This window comes from Delphinus delphis, chromosome 2 (genome assembly GCF_949987515.2).
Source record: "Delphinus delphis chromosome 2, mDelDel1.2, whole genome shotgun sequence".
Lineage (NCBI taxonomy): Eukaryota > Metazoa > Chordata > Mammalia > Artiodactyla > Delphinidae > Delphinus > Delphinus delphis.
This window is the reverse complement of record NC_082684.1, coordinates 31,108,424-31,129,285: the sequence shown is the minus strand read 5'-3', so window position 1 is coordinate 31,129,285 and position 20,862 is coordinate 31,108,424. Positions and strand designations below refer to the sequence as shown.

The following is a 20,862-nucleotide window of genomic DNA, read 5'->3' as shown; positions in this document are numbered from 1 at the left end:
AGAGGGAAATATAGAAGCGTGCTAATGGGTAGAATGGCTCCGGGAAAACCCTTTTTATTTTCTCTCTATTGTATTTGCTCTTGCCAACTCTGTTAAACCTTTGTAAAGAAACAAAAAAACAAGTTTGGATTTTGAAATACAGAAGACGTTAAAAAGTGAGTGTTGTGACATATTCAGTAACAGAATTTTTCAATTTTTAGTCTTGTTAAAAAACTGTACGTTGCTCTAATTATCGAACTCTGTTGGTTATGCCTTGAACTTCTGGTCAGCACAGTGGTTCATGATATTCTACATTATTAGAGGTCATTGGAGTCTGTACGTGGTCTTTACTTGGGCTAGGAGCCTTGATATCCTGGAACGAGATCCCTCACCCCCCTTCATAGTGATATGAAACAGTTCAATTGATCTGAAGTGTTAATAGTCTTTTGAAATATATATAGTTTAAATGATGGATATTATTAAATGCTTTCACTTTCTTCCTTCCCTTCAAGCCTGCTTTACTAAAAAGATGGGTTGTGAACTGTGAGTCACAGTCCATTAGTGAGTCTTTTATTTGCATGTGTCTGGTTTTGGCAATTGCATGTTTATTTTTAGATGTATTTATCAAATGCTAATTCCAATTGTCCTTGTCTCTTTTAGAGAAAGCATGGGATTATGGCAATCACAGAGTCCCAGAGATACAAGTTCCATTCAGTTTTTTTCTGAAAGAAAGCCGTCTATCAAAGTGAAGCAGAGGAACTCTTGTGGATTATAATGTTTTGAAGGGGTCTGGATTTTCAGAGGTGTGAAAATAAGGCATTGTTTAACCTTTTAATTGGAAAAGATTAAGATCTCATGCAACTGATGTATTTTCTGGGAGCCATTCTCCAAAAGGGAAGTGCACATTTAAAACTTAGGTATGATGGTCCTTTCTGCAGGGGTTTAAGTCTGATTGCTTTTACATCATGACCAGCTTGAAACGGTCTCAGACAGAAAGGCCGGTTGCCACTGAAAGGGCGTCTGTTGTGGGCACAGATGGCACCCCCAAAGTCCACACGGACGACTTCTACATGCGACGCTTCAGGTCCCAAAACGGCAGCTTAGGGTCATCAGTCATGGCTCCTGTAGGCCCCCCTCGAAGTGAAGGTTCTCATCATATAACCTCGACCCCTGGAGTCCCAAAGATGGGGGTTCGGGCAAGGATTGCGGATTGGCCCCCAAGAAAGGAAAATGTAAAAGAATCTAGCCGTTCAAGCCAGGAAATAGAAACCTCAAGTTGCCTTGAGAGCATGTCCTCCAAAAGCAGTCCTGTGAGTCAGGGAAGTTCTGTAAGCCTCAATTCCAGTGACTCAGCCATGTTAAAAAGCATACAGAACACACTGAAAAACAAGACGAGGCCGTCGGAGAGCATGGACTCCAGATTTCTCATGCCTGAAGCCTACCCCAGCTCCCCCAGGAAAGCTCTGCGCCGGATACGGCAGCGCAGCAACAGCGACATCACCATAAGTGAACTTGACGTGGATAGCTTTGATGAATGTATCTCGCCCACCTACAAGACGGGGCCGTCACTGCACAGGGAATACGGTAGCACATCTTCAATCGATAAGCAGGGAACGTCCGGAGACAGCTTCTTTGACTTGTTAAAGGGCTACAAAGACGACAAGTCTGATCGAGGTCCCACTCCGACCAAGCTCAGTGACTTTCTCATCGCCAGTGGGGGCAAGGGCTCTGGTTTCTCCTTGGATGTCATAGACGGGCCCATCTCACAGAGAGAGAACCTCAGGCTCTTTAAGGAAAGGGAAAAACCACTCAAGCGGCGTTCCAAGTCTGAAACCGGAGACTCGTCCATTTTTCGTAAATTACGCAATACCAAAGGTGAAGAACTTGGGAAATCGTCGGATCTTGAAGATAATCGATCGGAAGACTCCGTCAGGCCCTGGACGTGCCCAAAGTGCTTTGCCCACTACGACGTCCAGAGTATATTATTTGACTTGAACGAGGCGGTTATGAACAGGCACAGTGTAATTAAGAGGAGAAACACCACGACGGGGGCTTCAGCAGCTGCGGTGGCATCCTTGGTCTCGGGGCCTTTGTCCCACTCGGCCAGTTTTAGCTCCCCGATGGGCAGCACGGAGGACCTGAACTCCAAAGGAAGCCTCAGCATGGACCAGGGAGACGATAAAAGCAATGAACTTGTAATGAGCTGTCCGTATTTTCGGAATGAGATCGGTGGAGAAGGGGAAAGGAAAATCAGCCTGTCCAAATCAAATTCTGGTTCCTTTAGTGGATGTGAAAGTGCCTCCTTTGAGTCTACCCTCAGCTCCCATTGTACAAATGCAGGAGTGGCAGTACTTGAAGTGCCCAAGGAAAACTTGGTGTTGCACCTGGATCGAGTGAAAAGATACATCGTGGAACACGTGGATCTCGGCGCATACTATTACAGGAAGTTTTTCTATCAGAAGGGTGAGTAGAGATCTTTTATTCTTTTCATTTTCTTTTGCCATACTTTCTGAAAAAGAGTACTGTCTATTAGGATTTTTAAGCAGCGTGATGTAAGATTTGCATGAATGCCTTCTCCTGATGGTGAAAGAGTTAAATAGTTATTTGCTGCCGTGTATTTCCTTTTGCATTTTTGAGTTACTTCCTCCTTTTAGATACATTAAATATCTTGTATTGACTAGCTTATGAAATATTAATTTTTTTAAAACCTTTGATTTAATGGATGAAATTGTAATCTTTGTGTAGAAGACTTGCTGTGTCACCTTTAGGGATAAATGTCATATAAAGTTAAAAATATTATAAATACAGCTTTTTTTTTTATGGGTTACTAAAGCAATCTTAATGCTGTTTTTCATTTATTTAGCACTTTTACAGTTAGTGCGGGACCATTTCTTTTCTGCCTCAATGTTCTCATCAGTGAATGGGAATTATAATACATTCCTATTCATTTCACAGGAATTTTAGTGAGAATTAATTTTGTTATTTGACAAAAGTGTCAGAGCCAGGAATCAAACCTAGGTCTTCTAGATTTGAGTATAAAAGTCACTGGAGTGAGAAGTACTGTTAACATGTTGGTGACTTCCTTTTCCGTTTTGTATGGGGGAAAATATATACCTATATTGTTGGATTGTACTGTATGTGAACTGTATTTGTATACAGTTTTATCTCATGCTTGTAAGAAAACTCTGTGATTCATTGAAAAGTAGTTTAAATGAACTCTTAAGAGCTTTCTAATAGTGTTTTTGAGCAGCATTATTAATTGAAGAATGAGTTTGTCACGCAGGCACCCAAGCTAGGAAACAGGATGCTTGCTGAGCAAGGACATACACCTGTGGTCCACTAGCTAGCTCAGTAATTTCTGCATTGAGCCCAAGTGAGAGGCCCCCTGTATGCAAGCTACTAGAGCAGTTTTTGTTTTCCCACCTACTGTTTGGGGGTTTTGAGTCCTGCTTAAGTCCTTTTGAGATTTATTCTTCCGAATGAAGTTTCATTTCTAGTACTTCATTCTGGTACTCTAGCTTTATGACAGTGCTCCCTTTAAAATAAAATTTATTGTGAGGTTATTACATGGTCATCCCCATTCACGAGAGTTTATTGACCAAAAGAATCTTGTCTTGGTGTTCAGTATCCATGTCTCTTAAACATCTATGGCATAGGTCCTGAAACCAATATGATAATGAAAATCCCAAACTCATTTGTAAGCCATCTTTTTTTTTTTTTTTTTTTTTTTTTTTTGCGGTACGCGGGCCTCTCACTGTTGTGGCCTCTCCCGTTGCGGAGCACAGGCTCCGGACGCGCAGGCTCAGCGGCCATGGCTCACGGGCCCAGCCGCTCCGCGGCATGTGGGATCTTCCCAGACCGGGGCACGAACCCGTGTCTCCTGCATCGGCAGGCGGACTCTCAACCACTGCGCCACCAGGGAAGCCCTGTAAGCCATCTTTATTTTCTCAGCATAACCTTCTGGAGTTCAGATTTTAGGAATCACTTCTTTCTCATTCTGTCCCTTGGGCTACAGGGTTTCTCGACCTTGCCATCTTGGCATTTGGGGCCAGATAATTCTTTGTTTGGGGGGATGTGTCATATGCGTTGTAGGATATAAGATGTTTAGCAGCATCCCTGCCCTCTACACCCCAGATGCCAATAGGTGCCCCCAACTGTGATGACCTAAAAAGTCTCCAGTCATTGCCATATGTCCTCTAGGAAGTAAAATTGCCCCTAGCTGAAAAGCCCTGTTTTGTGGAACCTGGGGAAGTTTTCCACAGGTGTTTGTGAGTTGTCTATAGGTGAGGCCATCTTGCTAAAGAACTGACACTCCAACAGGAGAAAGAACATGTTACTTACAGTCTTTGTTTATGTAGTAGTTGCTCTTTTCCCATTAGGCAATGTGATCACATTAATGATGAACATTTTGAGGACTTACTGTGTACCAGGAACTTAGCATTTGGTATGACATGCATTTTCTCATTTCACCCTCTCCATGCCCACTGGGGTGTAGGTATCGTTATAGATGGCATTTTCCAGATGAGAAAACTGGGGTGTAAGTGGCTGGTTTTAAGCTGTTAAGCTGTCACGAAGCTAGTAATACTGGAGCCAGGATTTCACCTTTGGGGAGACTGACTAGAGTCATGTTCTTGGCTGCTTTGCCTTGATCTCTATTATATTAGACTAAAGGGAAGGAGTATATTTTTATCTTTAAACCTGGTAAAATTTTGTTCAACGTATTTTATCTTTCAAAAGTAAGGAATAAAAATTTGAACACCTATATTCCAGAGTTTATCCAGCTTAGGTCATAACACTTCATAAATTTAAGAGCAGATCATTGAAAGTAGTTTCTAATTTAAGCTACCCTCTTAGCTTATAGCTAAGAGAAAGGTAGCTTAAGGTAGCTTAAGCTACCCTCTTAGCTTATAGCTTAGAGAAAATACCCTCTTAGCTAACATAATTGGAACAAGTTAACTGAAAGAAATCATTAAGACAGGGAATCAAAAACAAACAACCCAATCCAAAAATGGGCAGAAGACCTAAATAGACATTTCTCCAAAGAAGATATACAGACTGCCAACAAACACATGAAAGAATGCTCAACATCATTAATCATTAGAGAAATGCAAATCAAAACTACAATGAGATATCATCTGACACCAGTCAGAATGGCCATCATCAAAAAATCTAGAAACAATAAATGCTGGAGAGGGTGTGGAGAAAAGGGAACACTCTTGCACTGCTGGTGGGAATGTGAATTGGTTCAGCCACTATGGAGAACAGTATGGAGGTTCCTTTAAAAACTACAAATAGAACTACCATATGACCCAGCAATCCCACTACTCGGCATATACCCTGAGAAAACCAGAATTCAAAGAGTCATGTACCAAAATGTTCATTGCAGCTCTATTTACAATAGCCCGGAGATGGAAACAATCTAAGTGTCCATCATCGGATGAATGGATAAAGAAGATGTGGCACGTATATACAATGGAATATTACTCAGCCATAAAAAGAAACGAAATTGAGCTATTTGTAATGAGGTGGATAGACCTAGAGTCTGTCATACAGAGTGAAGTAAGTCAGAAAGAAAAAGACAAATACCGTGTGCTAACACATATATATGGAATTTAAAAAAAAGAAATGTCATGAAGAACCTAGGGGTAAGACAGGAATAAAGACACAGACCTACTGGAGAACGGACTTGAGGATATGGGGAGGGGGAAGGGTGAGCTGTGACAAAGCAAGAGAGAGGCATGGACATATATACACTACCAAACGTAAGGTAGATAGCTAGTGGGAAGCAGCCGCATGGCACAGGGATATTGGCTCGGTGCTTTGTGACCGCCTGGAGGGGTGGGAGGGAGGGAGACGCAAGAGGGAAGAGATATAGGAACATATGTATATGTATAACTGATTCACTTTGTTATAAAGCAGAAAGTAACACACCATTGTAAAGCAATTATACCCCAATAAAGATGTTAAAAAAAAAAAGACAGGGAATCTTTCAGAAGTATATGTACTCAAAGTATTTTATTTTCATTAAAATTTATAATAATAGCTATATATTTGCTAAACTCTTGTGAGAGGCCGAGGGCGTTTCTTTCACAGTGATTCTACTATTTTGAATTCTACATTGTGTGAATAGTATAAACCATAAGAGCAAAAATATAGACACTAGCAAAGCAATCTGAATCTTACAGAATCTGAGGTTTCAGAATTTTTTCTCATTTTTTATAGATCTCGCCCACATCTAATCCAACAGCTTTCCTTTAGTGATTGCTTTTATGAAGTCTTTCCAAAGCCTTCAGTTTAGTTTTTAATAGAAACAAGATTTATCTCTTGTACTCATATTCCATCAGCTTTCATAATATTTAATTAAATTTCATAATTACAATAACAAGTCAACTGGCATAAACAGGTTTGGGAAGACACAGCCGATTCTTTGTCAGCACGGAGTCCCAACTGGTGGGAGCAGAAAGTGTGTGTGGCACTAGAGATTGCCTGCTGGTGCCATTGGGCATTTATCATTGTGGTTTACAGAGGGGACACAGAGCAGTAGTTAATACGTGAAGCTGGTCCAGTGGAACGCAATATCAGAGAGCACCTGCTGTGTTTTCTTAGGCTATACAACTTAGAATTTTCAAATTAGGCAGGTCATTTGTCACAATATGATAAGATACAACAAATTATGGCTCTGAATGACATCACTTGAAGCTGAAATTAACACCCTTAAAGTATAACTGTGTATTAAAAAATTTATATAGTATCTAAACTTTTCTTAAATTTTATTTTCTAGAAGGATAGTTTATTTACAATGTTGTATTTTCTGCTGTACAACAAAGTGATTCAGTTATACATATATATGCATTCTTTTTCATATTCTTTTCCATTATGGTTTATCACAGGATATTGAATATAGTTCCCTGTGCCATACAGTAGGACCCTGTTGTTTGTCCATGCTACATATAGTAGTTTGTGTCTGCTAATCCCAAACTCCCACTCCATTCCTCCCCCATTCCCCTTCCCTCTTGGCAACCACAAGTCTGTTCTCTATGTCTCTGAGTCTGTTTCTGTTTCATAGATAAGTTCATTTGTGTCATATTTTAGATTCCATATATAAATGGTATCTGTACTTTTCATCACAGTATAAAATAGAGTTAGACAAGTAATTCTGTCTTATTTTTAATATACAACTTGATTCAGTGAAATTAGTGCACTAACTCATTTTTCCTAATCAGAACCTGAAAGTGAGTCATCTTGTTGAAGGAGTACGATAACGTCAGTTGTAATTTATCTTCCAGCAACATAGAGTAGCACTACTGACCTGGTTGTACTACAACCTCTTCATCACCAGATATTTTCCATTCTGCCATTTAATGAATTCCTGACTTCACTGTGGCTAAGTCTCTGGAGGGAAAATATTCACTTTACTGAAGTGTATATTGTTGACATTATATGTAAAATTTAATTGTATTAGGCTGATGAAGCTGCCATCACTTTTTAATATTAAATTGTTTTTATGAACATCATTATTTTGCAAATTTAGACTTGAGAGGATATTTGGCTCTATCACATAAGTCAAGTCCATTGCTGGAAAGATGCTGGCCCAGTAGAGGAATCCCACTGTTTGCATTTATTGAAATAAGCAACACACCATCAGTGTTCTTTCTGGTCCTTCCTCCTGCCCACTTCTCTTTGCTGTTTTGCCAATGTGTGTGGTGTTTTTATTGAGACTCACCTAGGATTAAATGACAGTAATAATGTAGCTAACATGTATTGTGTTATTACTTTGTGCTTTATGCAAACCTCCTCACATAATGCTCATAAGACCCCAAGGCAAAGTTGTCATTGTGATACGTCCAAGTGATACAACAACATCCTTCTTAGGCACAAACTAGGCAGTAGGACAGCATCAAAATTAATCTGGTCATCTCCCTTTGAGTACATATATTTTGTGTTTAGTTTTTACTTAGATAGTCACCATGATTAAAGTAGCAGTATGGGGCTTTTTCGGTTTTGCACTGAGCGTACAAGTGTCTGAGGCACATCCTCGCTGAATCCCATTCAGAAAGATGCACTAATGGAAAAGAGAGGAGCCCATGGGTTGCCTTGGCAGTGGTGTTTGTTGCTCCATTGATCAAAAGTGTTGATAGGCTTATCTGATGCCAGACAGGGTGTCACTCTCAAAGTCAAGTTATTGAAGATGCTGTGATAGGAAAGGGCCTCTTCCCCCTGCCCAGCGGCCAGGAGCAGCTGCCATTATCTGGTCTGAAGCTCATCTGCGAACATTTTCCCATTAGAAACACTAATGCTCTGCACCTGATTATTCTTCTGATAACTTTGAACCACCAGATTTGATTGTTCTTTTCTGGTTTACCTTCCTCCTCCTACACCTCCACCCCACCCTACCCCACCATACGTGAGTGTTCGCACACCCACGCCCACACACCCACACCCACAAAAGTCAGGTTCAGCAGTCCGCTGGGCTCCAGGATTATCAGTTTGAGGACACAAACACGTTGGATTTCAGTTGGTCTCGCAATGTCCAATTTTCTGTATTTACCTCTCACCCTCTTCTTATCAGCTGTCTTTCACATTTCTTTAGAATATATGCACTGAACTTCACTTGTACTTGGAGTGACAGCTTTAGTGCTCTGATATATTCTCCAGTTGTGTTATCAGGAGCTGTTCATCTAGTTCAGTTTGTTAAATGAGCATCGTTAAGTACCTGTTGTAAGTTTTAGTGGATTATCGTAGGGTACATATAGAACATCAGAGAACATCGTACAGCTAAACTTATTTGTAAAGCCCTAGCTTATTTTGTTTGTTTAATTCTTCTGTAAGTATAGCAACATTAAGCTTGAGGAAAGTACTATGGGATGCCTTATAGCTCAGAGTTCTTTAAGGATAGCTATTCTGTGGTTAGTTTTTTGTGGACAGTCGTATTTCAAGGAAGTGGTAAACTCCAGAGTCAGCACGTCTGCTCTCCTGAGCCATGTTCTGCTCTTGCACTGAACAGTTTATTTCTGCCAAAACTAATAGGGAAAGATTTCATACATGTATAATAACTTATTGTCTTAATGCCCTTGTCTTTTATTTTTTCTTGAGAGCATATCAACTGTATTTAATTTGTTCAAAGGTAGCTCTCTAGTTATTTAACCCTTTTCACAGAGATCTGGGGCACTAAATAACTTCTTGAGAAACTCACCTAGGAGTGTTTTGCTGTTGTCTCTTCACCTGTTCAGGGTTTCTGGTAGCAAGAAGGCCATTCAGTAGGAAGGTTTGCACGTCTGCTCTTTGGAAAACAAGCATCCTCTCCTTTCTTGGCCATGATCTCTCGAGTCCCATCACTGATCATCTGGACTCTGATGTGTGAGGCGTTTGGGATTTCATATTACCTGAGCCATCTCCGTGCAGAGGTTTGTGAAAGCTGGTTAAAAGGGCATGTGCCTCAACTGCTCCTCTCTGTTTTGTTTTTGAAATCAAGCTAGACTGGCCCAAGGCCACATTTGCTCAAACACTTGACTTTACTCAAAGTCATCTTGTAAAGATCCAATCATATAGAAACAGAATGTGCTTTTGCAGTAAAACTGATGAGGGAGACATTGGCCATTTGGTCATCCTTCAGCCCTTTAGGAAGTTCCACGTGAGATACTTACTTTAGAATCTGATGCCAGGAATTGTTTTCTGGTAGCTACCAAATGCCTGCCTTTCTAATGACAGGTGTGTTTTATTTGTTTGCTTGTTTTATTTATTTATTTTTACTGTATCTCCTGTTTTACCTCAACTCCCAGAAGCAAATTTGATGCTCCAGTTTTATAACCTTCATTAATAACACATTTGTTTCCACTTTTGTCTTTTATTTTCCAATTTCTGTTTCATTAGCACAACTTACATATTTCCTTTATAATGAATGACCTCAAAAAATTCTTTTTAGAAAAGGTAATTAGTATACATCTATATCCAAATAAAAGACCTCTGTTCCCAGGCTATGTCTTCAGTTCTAGCTACGTTTCTCACTCTCCATTACCTGCTTCCACCTGGTTGGTTATCTAGTTGGCAACTCGAACCCTGGGACACAAATTTTTTGACTTCATTTTTCTCCCTGAACAAGCGTCCCATCCCACATCCTTGCCCTCATGCTGTAAATGCCACCATTATTATCAGTCACTTGGATTTGAAACACCAAAGCCTCTTTGTTGCCTCTCTTCATTGTTCTCAACCTCCAGTCAGTTGGGAAGGCCTCTTGAGTCTACCTTCGAATTGCTGCTGACTTCTGTTCTCTGTGTCCCAATCCCAGTTCTGTCACTTCAAGCCGGCGTTACCTCTTGCCCCAATTCTTGGCCATTGTCTTAGTCTCTCCATCTCTAGTCCGTCCTACTCAAAATGCAACTTCTTGTCTTTGCCAAATACAGTCTGATCACATAGCAGTTTACATTTTACATGATTGCATTTATGATTTAATCATGTAACAAATACATTATCGGTCAAGTCCTCTGAGAAGCAGGTGTTGAAACAGTATAGGCGTGCAAGTGGTTTGTTAGGGACCTGGGGGTAACGCCTGTGAAAGAAGAGGGCAGAGGAAGCAGAAGTTAGCAGGGAAGGCCTTCAGTCCACAATGCAGGTCTGACACCATGAAAGTAAAAGGGAAAAGAAGCAAAAGTGGGCAGGGGGAGCCTCAGCCCACCGTGCACATCTGGCAAAGTCTCAGCCAATGCCATGGAACGAAAAAGAGCATTAGAGAAGTCATTTGTTGGGCAGTAACAGCCAGGCCCCCTCACCCCTGGCATGCTCAGTCCTGGGCTGCCCAAGAAGAGTGTGGCTGGGCTGGAAAACTGTGGAAGATCCAGAGATGCTACAGCCAGAGACTTTCAGCTAATTGCATTTCTTGTGGCTGAATGGGTTGTGAGCCCTTTCTGGAAGGAGAGGTGTTAAGTGTTGCGCCTCTGTGGCTGCCACAGGTGCATGAGCGCCTTCATCATGCTCGGCACGATTTTGGACACTTGGAGTGAGAAGTAAAACGAAGCACCTTGCTTTGTGACTGCCTGGAGGGGTGGGATAGGGAGGGTGGGAGGGAGGGAGACGCAAGAGGGAAGAGATAATGGGAACATATGTGTATGTATAACGGATTCACTTTGTTATAAAGCAGAAACTAACACACCATTGTAAAGCAATTATACTCCAATAAAGGTGAAAAAAAAAGAAAAGAAAAATCTAAAAAAAATAGAGCACCTTCATGAGCTTACATTCTGGTGGAGGGAAGCAGACAGTAAACAAATCAAACAAAAGTATATACATGCTTACTGTGAAAATTAATAATGCAGAGTTGGAGAAAGTAATCCCTCTCCTAATTCTAATAGTTTGATTTGTAATCTTCTCTATCTTTTCTTTTTTTTTTAGTTAAAGTACAGTTAATTTACAATGTTGTGTTAGTTTCAGGTGTACAGCAAAATGATTCAGTTATACATACATATAGAAAGATTGATACTTTTTCAGATTCTTTTCCATTATATGTTATTACAAGATATTGAGCATAGTTCCCTGTGCTCTACAGTAGGTACTTCTTGTTTACCTATTTATATATAGCAGTTTTTATACGTTTCTGAATCTTTTCTTACTCAAAAATTTATTATCCAATTTACTATTAATGAGTGCCCTTCATATTTTTTAAGTAGTTTTAAGAATTAACAACTGCACATTCATACATTTATTTATTTGTTCATGACATAATGTTTATTAAGCATCTACTCCATGCCAGCTGCAGTGCTCAGAGGCAGAACAAGAGCAAATAATTTTTTTTCTAGTTTCTTTCCCTTAAGTGATCTGTATCTTCTGAGTTGTATTTTCTGTTTGTCTTTCATGCTGTCGGTTTTCCTTAGTTGTCCAGTAATCTTTGCCACGTTTATGAACAAAGGCCAAGGAGAATTGGTATAGGTGGCAAGCTTCCCCTGCAGCGCTGTGGGTCTCTTTCCCTAGCTGGCCTCACATTACATGGGGGAAGTGAGGGCTAGCACTGGAAAAGTAGTGAGACCCCCTAACAGGGGGGAGTGTGTAGACTGAGAGGGTAGTGAACCCGGTGCAGATAGAAACCCACATGGGCGCCGGAGTCGGGAGGGCTTTATTGCGCTCCCCTCCTGCCTTTCCTCCCGCCTGTGCATCAGAGTGGGTTGTTCTCCCTGTGTCTCCTGGGATTCTGAATAACCTGCTCCTTCTCAAAGATGCAAGTGCTTTCCCACCACTGTTCCAAGTCACCCTATGCCCTGGTCTCTGCCCAGGGCTTTCTATGGCGTCCTGGTTCATAACCAGTCTAAGCATTCCTTGAAGGCAAGGACCACAGGTTAGGCAGGCTCAGCAAACGTTTCCCAACTGAATGAATGTTTGGTCCTGATGCAAATTATAAAATTTATTGCGTTGAGGAGCCAGTGTATCTTATATTTATATATAGCATCAGGTAGAGGCAGGGAGGTCCCACTGTGTACATGACCTTGTGTTATACTCTGGACGCCAAATAGTATGTTACAGTTCCTTTTCCTCTCTTTTCAGGAAATGAGACCACAGATAAGTCTGTGTGTGGTCATGGTGGTTTTGTGGAAATTAACCAAGACCACCAGTCGATCCCCATAGACCCAAAACACAATTATGGAGACTGATTTTTACTGTTGTAAACCTTCTTAGACACAAATGATGGATGCTAAAGTCAGTGGATGACAGTTTGAGGAGAAACAGGAGAAGAAGCAGGATTTACATAATCTCAAACTATCTCCCCAAAGATACTTGTAAACCACGAGGAGAAAAATAGTAACTTTTCAGGGAAGAAACCTGTCACGTGCCACCTTAATGGAATGAATCAGGTTTCTTTCATGAACTCCATGAAATGATGCACTGAGGTTACATCATTTCTGTGGTTCTCTTGCGCAAAATGCATACGTTAGTCCAATCATGTGAAACCACCGGACAAACCCAAATTGAGTGATAAATACTGTTCAGAGGTGTCACGGTCATGAAAGACTGTTACAGACTGAGGAACTGTAACAGACTGCAGGAGACTAAGGAGAAATAATAACAATTAAGTACAACATGGGATAATGAATGAGATTTCAGAGCAAAAAAGGACATAGTGGAAAAACTAGTGAAATTTGAGTAAGATCTTTAGTAAATGTTAATTTACTGATTCTGATTAATGACGACTGTACTATATGTAGTTACATAAGATGTTAATATTGGGGAAGACTGGGTTAAGGATATATGTATTGAAATGCTTTGTACTATATTTGCAACTTCTCTGTAAGTCCAAAAGCGGTCAAGATAAAATGTAAAAAACAAAAACCTTCAGGTACAGTCGATAACAGCAGCTGACATGAACCATCCACATGAAAATGGGAACGCTTCCTCAACTTTGTGTGTTAACATGCCTCAAGGCGAATGCCATGCTTACTAATTCCTATACCCAAAGAATTTCTATGCTCTTTGTTTTGCAGTTTCGAGGACATAAGGGCCCTTTAGATCTGTTATTTCAGTACAAGTTAACATACAATAAATCCTGCCACCTATTTTTCAAATGCACACCTCATTATTAACTTCAGACACCAGTGAGCCACCAAAATTAGATGCTCAAAACATACTTGCTTTATTGTACCACTTGCTTTGCTTCTCTTCTCTTGGAGTTCCCTGCTGTGTACGGGGAGGTCATGCATCTGAACTTCAGGGCAGCAAGAGGAGAGACCTCCCTAACTGCATTCGAGTCAAGTAGAAGCATTCAGTGATGGAGAAGCATCAGCAGAAGCAACCTCAGCAACCCCTATCGACACAAGTGTGTGGGCTGTGCCGAGTTTTTGAGACACATTGCATGGGCTTCACCCTCATGAGTGGCAGTGACTTTGGCCTTGACTGAATTTCTGACTGTTTCTGAGGGACTTCCTTTCAAACCCTTCAGAAGCATTTTACACAGACATCTTGCTGCAATATCCCTAGTAAGGAGATACAGAAGATTTTTTTAAATATAAAGACATTGAGGGGCTTCCCTGGTGGCACAGTGGTTGAGAGTCCGCCTGCCGATGCAGGGGACACGGGTTCGTGCCCCGGTCCGAGAGGATCCCACATGCCGCGGAGCGGCTGGGCCCGTGAGCCATGGCCGCTGAGCCTGCGCGTCCGGAGCCTGTGCTCCGCAACGGGAGAGGCCACAACAGTGAGAGGCCCACGTACCGCAAAAAAAAAAAAAAAAAAAAAAGAGAAAAAAAAAGACATTGAGTTAGAGACAGGTGTTTCATTATAATCTCTTTCATTTGGATGTTAATTTTTTTTTTTTCCTGAGCTGGCATTTGTAACTAACATTAAACTTAAAGAGTTACATTAATATGCAACCTTGTAAACTATGCTTTATATACTCTTTGACCATTTGCAAACCAAATACATTTTTTATACTTATAAAAATCTTGCTATTGTAAAAGTCACATATTCATTACAGAAAAATTAGCAACTATAGCCAATTAATCATGTGATTACTACTGATTTTATTTCTCATCTTTTTTTAATACATATTCATTTCTTAAGTAAAATAAGGATCATTAAATATAGTTTTATGTATTTTTTCATGGTTCCATAATTGGCTATGCCATCATTTATTTCAAGTTTTCCAGCTGTTCTATATTCAGGCGTTCCAGTTTCTTATTATAAATCATTCTTACATTAGATCTTCTTAAGTGTCTTTTGATTGTTTGTTTGTTTGTTTTTCCCCCATTGACCCCTTTGGCAGTTTGGTGAAATCTATGGCCTCTCCTTAGAATAATGTTTTTAAGTGCATAAAATAAACGTACAAAGCAAACCAAGCATATTAAAATACAATTGCAAGAGTGTTAAAATTTTTGTGACATACTATATAGATGCTTCTTATTGCATTAACAAAAAGATGTAGCATCAGATCTGATAACTACCATAATTTCAAAGTTGTGATGAGCATAACTGATATTTTGATATGTCTGCAGCAACTGTAATGTGATATGAAAATGTATGATTTCTATTGGCATCAAAGTCACATGTACAGCTAATATTACTGTAGTTGGCTGGCTCATTTACAACTAACAAATGCTACGTTTCATTTAGAAGTTAGTGAAAATAAAGGTATAATTTTTTCATTCAAGTTCATGGACCCCCTAATTTCTATCCATAGACACGTTTAAAAACCTTGACCTTACATAAATGATCTTGTTATGTAACTTTTTTTCCACATGTCCAATTATTTACGTAAGGTAAAGCCCTGGTGTGAACTTTATAGGAACCTTGAATTTTATTGCCAAATTTTTCTTAAGAAAGCTTAAACCAGGAAGGTCCAATTGATATTTTAAGACTGTATAGTGTTTAATATTTTCTTGACTACTTTAAATATTTACAGTTTTTATTTTAGACCATTTATTATAGGTCCAAAACATTTTCATTTCTTCGATCACTCATGAGATTGAATTTTTTAAAATATAATTATTGGCTATTTGTCATAGACAATGACCAATTAAAAATCTCCTGTTTTGACACTGATACTTTTTATTTTCCCTTTGTTTCAATTAGCGCTTTCTTTGTACTGTTTTTCTTTAACCATTTGTATGCAATTTATTAATGTCGGTCTTAGTCTACTTTTTATTGGCAAGTTAGGGGGCTACTGGGGGCTGCTTAGTCACGTGAGACTTTAAGCCTAACAACTTCATGTAATTTTGGCAAATAGACCAACTTACCTTTTAAGAGTTACCTATGGAAGGATGAATTGGAACTTCAGAGTACTGTGCACTTTGTAAATGTGGCAATTACTCTTATGCAACCATAATTATAAGCTTAGTGGAGTGCTTTGGGACAGAATTCTGGCCTGTGGCCAGTCCTGTGTAAATGTCCCCATCCATTACTCTGACCTGCTTTTGATTATGATGCGAAGTCCTAGGCTATTTCGTTCTCACGGAACCTCCACGCTTATAATTAGGATGGGCCCTTTGGGGACCAGAGACAGAACCTCTGAGTAGTGCTCTTCTTGGAAAGAGCCATTCATTCATTCATTCATTTAAATTTTTAAAAACTTTTAAAATTTAATTTATTTTTGGCTGCCTTGGGTCTTTGTTGCTGCACGCGGGCTTTCTCTAGTTGTGGCCAGCGGGGGCTACTCTTCGTTGCGATGCACGGGCTTCTCATTGCGGTGGCTTCTCTTGTTGCGGAGCACGGGCTCTAGGCGCGCAGGCTTCAGTAGTTGTGGCACGCGGACCCAGTAGCTGTGGCGCGCAGGCTCAGTAGTTGTGAAACACGGGCTTACTTGCTCCGCAGCATGTGAGATCTTCCCGGACCAGGGCTCGAACCCATGTCCCCTGCATTGGCAGGCAGATTTGTAACCCCTGCCGCCAGGGAAGTCCTCGGAAAGAGCCATTTAAACAGTTGGATCCTTATTACCTCCACTTTGGCAAACCTGTGTTTTCATTTTTAAAGCAGAATATGCTGTTGCCGCTTTTTTGTGATTTTATTTTCCTTTCCTTACAATTAAAATGCCAGGCTTTTAACTTTTTTTTGCCTTTTTGCACACATGCTTATCCGCAGCTTGAAACTGGGTGATGTGACTGTACTTGATCTAATTACTTGGGGCTTTGAACTATTTACTATGTCCCCTCTGTAAAAATGTGAAAATTTTATTATTTATTATTGTGACTATGTCAGCCAGAAATATGGCTATTTGTGTGGAATGTTCTAGTGATAGCAGAACTAGGCATTGGTGCTCTTCGTACCATCCTTGTTAAAACTCAAGAACTAGAACTAATAAGAAAACTTCAGGCTGAAAATTTGTTTAGGTGCTAAAAATGAGAAATGAAGGCAGCGGAGAATCAGGCATGTAAGGATAAAACATGAATATTGGTCCCTTTAAACCCGGTGACAAGGGCTTCCCTGGTGGCGCAGTGGTTAAGAATCCACCTGCCAATGCAGGGGACACGGGTTCGAGCCCTGGTCCGGGGAGATCCCACATTACATTGCTGTGGAGCAGCTAAGCCCGTGCGCCACAACTACTGAGCCTGCACTCTAGAGCCCACGAGCCACAACTACTGAAGCCCATGTGCCTAGAGCCCGTGCTCCACAACAAGAGAAGCCACTGCAATGAGAAGCCTGTGCACCTCAACGAAGAGTAGCCCCCGCTCGCCGCAACTAGAGAAAGCCTACATGCAGCAATGAAGACCCAATGCAGCCAAAATAAATAAATAAATTTATTAAAAAACAAACAAACAGAAAAAACCCCACAGTGACCCCTTGGCAATATAGCACATCAAGGAGTAAAGCTTTATGTGTCATCTGGCTAGTTAATCCCTTTAGGCATCACATTTTATTTAACTAGTTTTTATTCACAATACAGTTTTAGAAACGTTTGGGAAGATAATGTTAGATGTAATGGCTAAGAAAATGAGCTTTGGAATTGGTACTTAAAATAATATGTTTGAGTTCTGGTGTTGCTGTTTACTAGTTGTGGCTGGGAAGTGACTTATTCTGTCTAAATCATATTTGCCACATCTGTGAAAAAGAAGGCAAAGCCTGTATTTTCATGGTTGATGTGCGTATTAGAGTGCTTGGCAGAGTTCCTCACTTTGCTGCATTATATCATTCTAATGGGGTGATTGCAATACTGGTTTTTGGCATTCCAGTAGGCTGGCACAAAAATATCATTATTTTTGGTGGTGTAATCCCTGTATTTCAGTTCATCCATCAGCAGATTTAACCACCCTGCTTGAGTCTCCAACTCCTCTTTCCTTTCCCTTTCCTCCCTCTGACTTTCATCATCAAAGGCTTCCTGGCCTTTCTTTAACACTTATCATCTGCATCTCCCCTGTCCTTGTACCCCTTCTCTCCCTTCTGTCCCGCCACCCCCAAAAAGACAAAGCGGATTGTGGGTATGGCTGGAAGAGCTCTCTGCAGTTGATGGATAGCACCGCCAGCAAAAGGCGGAGGTATATGGCTGGTAGGAAGAAATAAAACATGCTGCAGAGGGGAGCAAGTACAGAAGTGCTGCCCTAAGCCTGTGGTCCCAAGAGGAAAGTACCGCAGTCCAGTGAACTTGAAGGACAGGCAGCGGCAAGAGTGGCCAGAAGGACTGGACACAGGATATCCCTAAAAGGCTGGGTTTTAAGTTTAAAAAAAAAAAAAAGTCATGTGTCTTGAGATCAAAGTTTAAAGACTCAAAAATTCTATTTAAGGTAATTTGCTGAACCAGACTCCTCTATTGGCGAATTATACATTGCATTCGGATTTTGAACTGAAAAAGTTGTGTTCGTGTAGAAAGGATTTTTGTCTATACTTCTGTAATCCTCAGAAGCAGAAAAATGGATGGTGGACCAAAAAGCAAGGCTTTTATTGTAAGAATAATTCTTACTCAAGTTGAAAGACTTTTTGAACAAGTAGAGTCTGAACATGATATTAGTGAATTTAACACAGGAAGCCAGACCAGAATCTCCATCTCTACTGACGAAACTGAAATAAAGATCAAATGGAAATGCTTTCTTGGAAATAATAGCTAGAGCTCTTTTTCAGTAAAAAAAGATTGATGTTTCTGCACAAACACACGAATAAGTTTTTAAAAGATCTTTCTGGAGTTATCAAATCAGAGATGGGTTTGTATGAACATAGAGTCTGAAGAAGGTGTTAGAAGTTAGTTTATAATGATCTCATCAGCATTCCCCCAACTCAGAAATGTACTTCTTCAGTAGCTGGGAAAAAATCGCACAGAAATATAGCCAGGTGTTGAGGACGACACACACAAAAAAGTTTAAATGATCTTTAATTTTTTTTTCATTTTTAAATCAATATTCTTCATTTTTATGTAGGATTTAGTTTCTTTTTAAAATACGCTATTATTTTATCTGCCAATTTATACTCAAATGATTGTGTTTAATATTTGTATTTTTATAAATTTACATTTTTCTGTTGTAACATTTCTAAATTTTTGTAGTTGAAATATATTAAATATTTGGTTTCCCTAATCTGTATTTTTATGAATTCTTTTTTTTTAATTAATTTATTTATTTTTGGCTGCGTTGGGTCTTCATTGCTGTGTGCGGGCTTTCTCTAGTTGTGGCGAGCAGGGGCTACTCTTCATTGCTGTGTGCGGGCTTCTCATTGTGGTGGCTTCTCTTGTTGCAGAGTACGGGCTTGGTTGCTCCGCCGCATGTGGGATCTTCCTGGCCCAGGGCTCGAACCCGTGTCCCCTGCATTGGCAGGCGGATTCTTAACCACTGTGCCACCAGGGAAGCCCATGAATTCTTGAAGTATTATTGTTACTATACAAAGTACACACTTTCATTTTGCTCCAGTGTTCAATCACTCTTTGAGAGGATGTCTAAATAATATTTCAGATGCGACCTGAAGGATGAGAGGACTTAGTCAAATAAAGAGGAGTTGTGGGAAGAATGTTCAGGTAGGGTGTCTCAGGTGAGAAGGGGCACAGTGAGTTGAGAAGTTCAGTATGATTGGTTCTCAGAGTTCAGAAGGATGATGGAAATGTCCAAGTTGAAACTGGAGTGATAGGCTAGTGACAGGCTGTGAGAGCCTTTGGGAAGCCACGAGAAGTATCCAAGGACAGGTGGGAAACCAGAGGAGGGTTTTAAACTTAATAGTGATGGTCAAGTTTGCATCTTAGAAGCCAATCAGGAAAAGCCAATCAATCAGAAGACTCACAAACATCCAGGCAAATGATGATGAGGGTAAATCAGTGGCAGTGAGACGGAGGAAAAGGAGATGGATTTGAGAACTATTTAGGAACTAGAATTCACGAGGCATGACATTGGGTCTGGCATGAGCAACTAGAGGAATGTGGTAGCAGTTGCCGAAATTGGGGTTGCAGGGAGAGCTGTATAGGTTTGTATGGAAGGTGATGGGTTCACTTTTCCTGATGCCATGGGACAAAGAAACAGTGAGTTCCGTTAGGTAGATGTAAAGATCCAGGGCTCACAGACATCTAGAGCGGGCAGGTGGACTCTTGAGAGTCATCAGCATTGAGATGGCAGTGGAAGTTCTGAGAGTGGATGGAAGATTCCAGATGGGAAGAGGAAGGGAAACTGAGTAAGAAGAGCCAGAGTGGTGGAAGGAAAATCAGGAGAGGGTGGTGTCTGAGAAGCCAGGATGAGTGTTTCTAGAAAACAAATGAAATGGCCAACTGTGCCATTGGCGAGTTGTTGTGGTGAATTTGAGCAGGATGAGGGCCAAAAGTTTCCATTTGTTTTAACTTTAAGGCTGACATTGGTGACTGTGCAGTGGCGTCAGATGATAGGAATCCTAAAGTGAAGAATTAGGCATCTCTTTCAAGAAGTTTCCAGTGGAAGGAAGGAAAAAGGAGGTAACCTGGAGGTGGATAAGGAATTGAGGGTAAGTGTTATGGTTAAAGATGAAGGAAACTCGAGCCTGACTGAATGATGATGGGAATGAGCAGGCAGAGAGGGGAAGTTGAAGATACAGGGCGGGTGACCAGGCATCAGTGTCCCTGGGAAGGTGGAATGAGTGGAGACCAGAATCTCGGGGGAGATTGGGTTTTAGATTGTAAAGGAAAGGAAGCAAAAGTCTGGACCCAGGTAAGTGTGTGTGATGGTGGAAAGTGAGGACAGTTGCTTCTCAAATGGCTCTTTATCTTCTCTGTGATGTAGACAGCATTATCTGCTAAGATTGAGAGAAGGTAGATGGGGGGAGTTTGAGGGAGAACAGAGAATATTTGAGACCTCTTCTCTGGAGAAGGAGAGCAAGAGCAGACCAGGGACAGCTTGAGGATGGGTTGAGGTTATTGGCAGTAATTGAGAGCGACCCCCGTCTTGGTGAATTTCTCCAGCAGCAGAGAATATCAGTCTCACCTGCCCTTCCTGAGGTTTGTGGTGGGGGGTGTTTGAGGAGTTTCTGGAGAGTCAGGTT

General features: G+C 40.7%; 1 protein-coding gene across 19 annotated transcripts in view; it reads left to right on the top strand.

The window, feature by feature from the left end:
• SIPA1L1 (signal induced proliferation associated 1 like 1) overlaps positions 1–20,862 on the top strand; it is a 500,730-nt gene that overhangs the window by 352,583 nt on the left and 127,285 nt on the right. For all 19 annotated transcript variants that reach the window (XM_069540429.1, XM_069540435.1, XM_069540434.1 and 16 more), the window contains one exon: positions 640–2,442. In XM_069540429.1, the coding sequence (XP_069396530.1) occupies positions 945–2,442 (1,498 nt within the window). In that variant the 5' untranslated portion in view covers positions 640–944. The remainder of the gene's footprint in view (positions 1–639; positions 2,443–20,862) is intronic.